This window comes from Pteropus alecto, unplaced genomic scaffold (genome assembly GCF_000325575.1).
Source record: "Pteropus alecto unplaced genomic scaffold, ASM32557v1 scaffold52, whole genome shotgun sequence".
Lineage (NCBI taxonomy): Eukaryota > Metazoa > Chordata > Mammalia > Chiroptera > Pteropodidae > Pteropus > Pteropus alecto.
In genome coordinates this window covers 3842040-3850303 of record NW_006433941.1, presented here as the reverse complement: position 1 = coordinate 3850303, position 8264 = coordinate 3842040, and the positions used below count along the sequence as shown (strand labels likewise).

General features: G+C 39.8%; 1 protein-coding gene across 2 annotated transcripts in view; it reads right to left on the bottom strand.

Annotated features, from left to right (window-relative positions):
- Window positions 1-5804: 5804 nt before the first annotated feature.
- AKAP10 (A-kinase anchoring protein 10) overlaps window positions 5805-8264 on the bottom strand; it is an 81816-nt gene continuing 79356 nt past the window's right edge. For both annotated transcript variants that reach the window (XR_003045303.1, XM_006908415.3), the window contains one exon: window positions 5805-7561. Coding sequence is in view for 1 of the 2 variants with exons in the window: in XM_006908415.3 (XP_006908477.1) it covers window positions 7556-7561 (6 nt within the window). In the remaining variant the exon portion in view is untranslated. The remainder of the gene's footprint in view (window positions 7562-8264) is intronic.

Sequence of the window (8264 nt, the reverse complement as noted above, 5' to 3'; positions counted from 1 at the left end):
CAGACTGTGGGGGGAAGACATTTTGAATTGTGGGCATTGTCTGAGCAAAGGCATGGGCTACGAGGTATAAAAACCCACTAAGGAAAGAATGGGGAAAGGTGTAGTTTAAAGTCTAGTGTTCCAAGGTCTAGGAAGCTAGATCAATCAGGGCTTAAATGCTAAATAAGGAATTTGGATTTTATCTAGCAGACAACAGGGAGTTCATTAATGATATAAGCGATCCTGTATTTAAGGCAAATCCCTATTTACCTAATGAAAAAATTAGGGTATTAACTTAGTATTTAAATTTTCAGGAATGTTGATAAAATAGTCAGATGTCTAGTTATAATATGTAATTTATTAGTTACACACACATATTTAAAATAACATTATATACAATAATACAGTAATACAAAATATTGCTTTTTTCTTCCATTCATATTTCAAGTAACAATTTTATTCAAACTCTCTACATGCATCTTGGACATCAATGTCTTCATCATTATTTAGAGCCACAGTTTCTCAAAGCGTTATCTCCTTCACTTGCATCTAAGTTGTTTGAGATGCAGCATTTTAAAATACTTGTAGGACTATGTCATTGGAAAGTCTGATCCAAGTCATGATGTGAGGACAATCCTCCCCCACCCCAACTTACATGTAGGTGCATGTTTATAATCCTTACAAAAAAACTATGTACTCACTTATTGCTTTTGAAATTGCTCTTTAAAGGCTGGTTTACAAAATTTAACTCTTGTAATAGTGAGGGAATACCCCCAGAAATAATTACTAAATTTCTTCCCTCTTCTCTTTCAATTCATTCCAATAGGAGCAATCTATAACCAAACAAAACTTGCATCATTGGAGGTTGTTGCAGGCTAAAATGTGAAGAAAAACCAGAGGTAGAACAGTTGCAGGAGACGACAAAATCTGGTTATAGGTGTAACTGAAGAGTACGATGTTTTGGGGAACAGAAAAAGACAAAGAGCTCTAGGTTGGGTTGTTGGGTGGATCATCATGATGGACAGTGAAGTTTCCTGGGCTGAGAATGAGTGACAAAAGCTGTGAGCGGTACATCAAAGACCTGGAGAAAGATAGTTAGGAGTGTCTTGGAGCTGGGTAGGTGGCAGAGATGAAAAAATAGCCTCCCTAGGTAGCAATGGAGGAAGTGGAGCAAGGATATGGAAGTAGCACTGGCCAGAGTAGGTGGTCATGATCAATGCTGAGACAAAGACCTGGTCCAGTTGAGTGGGAGTGGTCTGCATGTGTCAGGAATATGAAGAAATTATGCTATCCTGAGGGAAAGAAAGACTGAGATGATCAAGAAGTCTGTGGATTACAAAAGGGGGGTCCACCTAGATTTTGCACCCCCCACCCTCCAAATAGTTCCTTTGCTTACACCCATAACACTCATCACATGAACTTGTCATTGTTTTCTAGACTGCAAGGAGGATAGGCAGTATATTTATCCTTGGTACTGCTGTATTCTCAGCAAGTAGAACAGGCATAAAACAGACCCTTAGGAAATACGTGCTGAAGGAAGAAACAGAGAGGGAGAAGTGAGAAAGGGAAGAAAGAATGAGATATCAGTGGCTTATGGAAGAGACCTGAAACAACAGCAGGAAGAGAGAGGTCAGGAAAGGCATGGTTAGGACTTCAGAGAGAGTTGGCATCAAAGACTAGGAGAAAAGCTGGAAGGAAATGGACCAGATAGCATTTGTGCAATAGGTTCCACTGGAACCATAGGTGTGATTCCAACAGCCTAAAGTCTTGGCCCTGGAAGAATATGTCAGGTGCACTGCTCCCAGCAAAGGCACTGAGGGCCAGGGAGCTGAAGACTGTGGGGCTGAGACTGGTCTGTGGCTTCTTCTAAGCCTACCCCAGTGGGAGAGACTTGCCTCCATGGTCTCAGTGTGGTTTGGGTGTTCTTGGCTTTGATAAACATCTGAATGCTAATAAAGAATTTATTGTTTGAGTGAATCATGAGTAATAGGTTTCAAATTACGTTTGTGTAGCATGGGCATTTCCAATGAAAAAAATAAAAAAATTCATTGCCCAATTTACAGGAAAGATTTTAAGGCAGTGATTCTCAAAAGTGCAGTCTCTGGAGCAGCAGTAGCATCATCTGAGAATCTGTTAAAAATGCAAATTCTTAGGCCCACTAAAATCCTACTAAAACTCTGGGGATTTGGTTCAGCAATACATGTTTTAACAAGTTCTCCAGGGGATCATGATGCACGTGAAAGTTTAAGAACTACTGCTTTAAGGTAATGGATAGAACGTTTTTAATTTTAAAGCTACAATCCCCTAAGTTTTTCTTAAACCTTTGACATCTGCTGTACTAGTTTTTAGTGGGTACCAATAAGCAGCAAAATGAGAGAACCACCACCAAGTTGAGCATAGCAGAGGAAGAGGGCACTCTTGCTGCCTGGATTTGATTTCTGGCTGTGAGACCCTGGAGAAATTCCTTTACCTCTTAAGTTCAGTCTCATGGAAAAGTACTATTTTAAGACTGTCATAGGGATCGAATGAGATGGTGCCTGGCACACAGTAAATACTCAATGATGCTGGTTATTATTATCATTAAAGTAGAACTAAGAAGCAGCTAATGACCTCACTGAATCAGCTTGGTGGCTAGCTAGGTTTTTCCAAGATTGAGATTCTGTATCACATGCATGGAATAACTTCAAACTAGTCTTGTTCCTAGTTTCTAAGAATTCACATTTCCCAAAGTTCTGGAGAGCCCCACAGGGCTGAGACTGACTCTGTGCATTTTTAAGCCTTATCTTATTTAGAGAGAAACTTTCCTTGATGGCCTCAGACCTCAAGATGTCCACCCTATTGTCAACCAGGTACTCAACACCTAAGTATGTCTAGTCTTGTGGTGAGTAAATGGAATAGCACAGCAATGGGTCCTCGAAGGGCTCTGGAAGGAAAGTGCTCACAAAAGGGTGAGGTGAGAGGTCACAGAAAGGTGACCCCTCTCCCTGTGGGCCTTCTCCCTATGGGTCCGGAAAGCTTGATAACTTCCGGTAGGACTTTGGAAGGAAAGGGTTTTGAATCACAAAGGTCATCTTGTGTCAAAAATATCAGCACATATTTTAGATGAAACTTCCAACTTTTATCTCCTCCTCAGTTGAATGGAAGCTCCAAGGAGCTCAGAGTTTTATTCCTGTGTCCTTGCACCATAAGTGCCTGGCATTTAGTAGGTATTAAAATACATCTAAGTGAACATTTGATAAACCAGTAGTTATGTAATTGGAAGAAACAAAGATTGCTCTTTGTCGAGATGCTCTTTGCCAAACTTAAGGTGTGGATGAAGCTCTTGAACTTCGGTGAGCCTCTAAGGCTGGGCCCCTACCAAGAGCTACACTAGTCTGGAGGCCCAAAGTGCTTTACAGCTACAGCCTTTTTCAAGACATGTATGGCATGTGAGATTCTTACCGTGATGTAGGCAAAGGCCAGCTTGGGATCATTTAGAGGTGTGGCCTAAAGGTACATTCAAGATAGGGGACTCGGATATCTGAAGATGGGGAAAATGCCAGTCATCACAATTCTCTATTTCCTTTTTGGCAAATCCCAGCTCCCATCCGGCTGAACTTGTCTGCTCTTTCTAGGCACCTTGCCCACCCACCACAGGCTGAGCTCAAAGGGCCCGGCTGCCCAGCCTGGGCTTGCAAGTGCTACTTGGTATACAGCTAAGGAGCAGTCCTATCGGCGCCTCAGTGATGCCTGGCGGTGGTGGATACACTACCACCCTTAGGCAAGGGGCTTAATTATTCCAGGTGAGTTGTGTGTGAGTAGGTGGTCTGAAGGTAACAGATTGAGGAAACATTTGCATAAAATTACTAAGGCAGAAATACCGCCCTATGTGACAGGAAAGCAGACAGACTTCTCTCTCTGAATATAAAGGACCCCTGGACCTTTGCTCATACTGGTCCCTCCAGTGCCATTTCGGTACCATACTTACAGTACCATACTTCCTATCTGAGCCATTCCCAATCCTGACCAAGTAGAGGCCTCCTATGTGCCCACAGTGCTCACCTGTAAAAGGCCTCATAGGGTAACTATTAGTGTGCGTCTCCTAAGTTGTAACCTTGAAGGGTTTTGCTGGGATTTTCTTCCACTCAGCCAATGGCCAGAGACCTTGCTAGTACACAGAAGTGGTCATTTACAAATTTTTCTAATTATTGCCCTCCAACATTTTCAGCTGATATCAGTTACTCACTAGTAGACATGTCCTCTATTTCTGGGTTTATTATAGTTGCTGTAAGCGGGGATGGTGTTTGTCCTTTAGAAGGGTGTTGGGAAGGGTGAGAAGGCCCTGGTCCAGAAGGCCTGAGTTCTAATGGTGACCATCCCACAACAGGGCAAGGACCTACCCTTTTCCTTTGTCTGAGTAACTTCTCCTTGTAAAAGTGAGGGAGTGTCTTTTAGTTCCATTAGCTTAGGATTCCGTTTTGAGAGAATACACAAAATGAGGAAAGTTTACTAAAGAAAACTTCTCTAGAATTCAGTGGTACTGAGCACACATGAGCATTAGTAATGAGAGCAGTCTGGTAGTATTTTAGTCAAGGTCCTTTTGGTTGCATGTAATAAAAACTCACTTTAGACCGATTTTTAAAAGCCAAATTTCATTCTAAGGCTACCCAAGGGATTAATGGAGTCCACACAAGGATGCAAGGCTAGATCCAGAAACCAGCAAAATATTCAGGGCTACTAAGGCAGCTGCTCTTTCTGATGTACCTTCTCTCATGTATTTCTACTTCTAAACCTTTCTGCTTGTCCATGTAGTGCTGGATCAGGAGTCCTAACTTTTTAAGTGACCCAGCTGAGCCACCATTCGAGATGGTGTCTGGTATTCCTCCTCCCTCCTGCAAAATTCTTAAGATAAAAAATTTCTTGAGCTTGTTTGGATCAGGAATTCAATCCTGGTTTAATCAGCTGGTATGTGGGGGAAAGGATGAGGGGAAGGAAAAGGTCAGTGTTGTATCAACACGGTCTCTACTCCTGCAGGAGTTAAAAAGGGTAAGTGTGAGTCAGGCAGGTACCCCAAACAATGTCATTAGAGGTCAGCCACTTCATCAGGTGCTTAGCTATCACCAGTACTTAAACAACAAAGAAGTGTGTAATTTTCTACAATCCAGTGATCTTCCCCTGCAAGTTCCTATTGAACTAGTCAAAGCTCCAGTACTGTAACTTACTTACATTTCATAAAGCTCTACTGAATACTGAAGCCAAATATAAAAAGTTACAAATGTTGCTCCCTGTTTTATTGCTCTTCATTGGACTCGGCTGACATTTGCTTTTTAGTTTCATCAAATCTTACAGGAGTGATAAAGACACACCAGGTTACAAAAGGTATCACTTTCTCACTAACATTTTTTCTAACAATTTGCATTGTCAACAACATGATACAGATGGATATTCAATTGATTCCTTGAACCTAAAAAATCCTGCCAGGAAATCATATTTTGTGGACACACTGTACAGAGCCTGGAACACAGTGGGAGCTCATTGTTAGATGACTCCAATTCCAATTTAAACATAAGTACAAGGATCTGCTTTAGATCAAATATTAAATCTGGCTAATAATTTGAGGTCACATTCTGTGTCTGTGTTCCATGGCAAGTGGGGCAGAAAAAAGTAACCTAGTTTCAAACTTGCTTTTCTTCTTAGAAGAACCAGACAACTATTGACATCCCTAACTCAGAAGCACAAAATGTATATTAAAAATGACTAAATAATATCTTAAGTGAAAACACTAGTTTAAATAGCCTAGAATCTTACAGAAATTGTTATTCTAAAACATGCAGAGGCAGCAAGAGTCACCCAAAACCACATTTTATTCTATGACCTTTATATTGCTTTTCTGTTATTTAAAGATTGAAGCAAAGTGAAATGGATGGAATTATTTTGTTAAAAGAACAAAACAGGTTAATCATAGCATATACACCTCATAAAACTTCAGACCTATGTCATACACTCCAAACACAAGGCTAAGTCCAGCAGTGGCTCATGTTCTGGGTTTCTGTAAAGCAAATGGAACTATTTGAAAGAATCAATACATTTTAATAGAAGAGCCATAAATGCCCTGAAAGCAGAAAGTTGACACAATTTTAAATATAATTCATATATATATATATATATTTTAAATCAAACACAATTAAATAGAATACGGTTTAAGTACATGAATACTTCAGTTTTAGAAGAATAACAGAGGTGGTACATAGTACCAAAAACTTATACACAGCCTTTTTGTTTCTTCTGTTGATGAAACAGTGTGCCTCTATATAATCAAATATTGCAATGGAATAAATTTTCTATTTATTCAAGACTTTCTCAAGGACAGAAGTGATTAATAATTATATATTTATATATTTATATACTTTTTTTTGCAACGTCTGAGCAAAAGCAGTAACGCCCAAGAGAATGTTCTTTCTCTTAAAACAGTCAAAGCATTGGCACCGCCTGGCCAGTGGAGTGTGTTCACCAATAGGGTAGCCTTGCTGAAGCAGTGCAGTTCAGACCCAGAAGCCAACTGAGTTTAAGTGAGATGAGGGAGTCTCTTACTGTCCTAAAGACAGAAAGAATAAAGGCCACCAACAGCACACTTCCCAGCTCACAGTAAAGAAAGAGGAGGCAGTCAAAATTGAGTGCTTTTCCTCTCCCCAACCCGTGCCTGCCCACCTTCTTAAAAAAATCATATAATCTAGGAATAAACATTTTGTTCAAGATACCACAGGGGCAACACTGGAGTGACTGTTGTTTATTCCTTTCCACATGTATCCTGAAGGGAAAGTTAAATAACCTGGAGCACAGAATTCCAGAGGAGCAAGTCCTAATGCTTAAAAGAAAGGATATTCACTCTTTAGTTAGCAGGGGATAGACTGGCTTTAAGTGTACTGTATCTCAGGAGCAATTAAAATGTGAAAATTGTATACTGTCATCAAAAGGAAGGACAATGTCACTGAGACTTGACCCATGACCTGTCAGCTTCCTTTTAAATTAATGTCTTGTGAAGGAACACTATGCAATGAGCCTTCACCCTGTTCCACTGAAGAAAAACGACTGGCTAGCACCACACTGCCACTCTGAGCTGCCTAGCTTTTGGAGGGGCTGACTCCCCTGTTAGTTTTAAGAGGCCAAAACAAAGCATTTCTGGTACCTGCTTTATGCTGTTAAAGGTGGGTTACTGCTACAGAATGTCCAGCAAATATCAGCTCTACATTTATTTATCTGCCTCCCACAGTATGTGGTCCCTGCCTATTCCAGTGGACTATAACTCTCTAATAAATGGGTTATTGCCACTGAAAAACAACTAATTTTCTAGTAATGTAAACAATACCACTTGTCTCTTTATGACTTTCACTGTGCGAACATCATGTGCAGCAAATGCCTACATGTCACTCTGCTTATGGTGGAAGTCTAGGATTGTCTGTCATTCTTCAGAACAACAGATATATCAGTGAAAAGAAATACAATGCTTTGTTTTCATTGGCTGTGTTGAAGAATCCAACCAAAAGAAAAAAGTTCTCTTATTTTTCAAAAGCCGATTTCCTTTATCTCAGGTATTGAGTCATAGCTGAAAAAAAAGAAAAAGAAAAAAAGGTAAGGTATATTTCTATAACCAGTGATACATTTTGTTACAGATTAAGGAAAAAGGGAATCATTATTTGGTGAATGTTTTCTATACACCAGTGATATGATAGCCAGAATTTGACTACAGTGTGTGAGGTAAAATACTACACTTCTCTTCACTTACATACATGTGAATAGAAGCTTGAAGAGGTCAAGTAACTCATTCTAAGGTTACATAACAAGAACTGGCACGCAGACTGGCTTTTATCTTTCAATTTCGGCAATAGATGTTAGAAAAAAATACCTACTTTTGACAGGGTAATTCTTCTAGGAATTAACCCAAAGGCATACTCTTATGAGAGGCAAAGACATATACACAGACACTCATTAAAGTATTGATTGTAATAGGGAAAAACCAAAAACAACCTAAATAACCATCCACAGGGGGTTCATTAAATGAAGACAGAGCCATAATATGGAAAAGTCCAATGCCTTTGCAAAGAAAAAAAGACCCTGTATATTCATAGTATTGGATAGGAAACATATCACAGAAGACACAGTCTTTGATATTTGTGAGGTGGGACATATATACAAGAAACAATTCAATAATGCTGTGAGGTAGTTTATGTTAAATGCCAAGCACATTCTATAAGCAATGTAGAGTAGGAGAGTCAAAGCAGAGAGGTATCTACGTAGGTAAAAAGAGG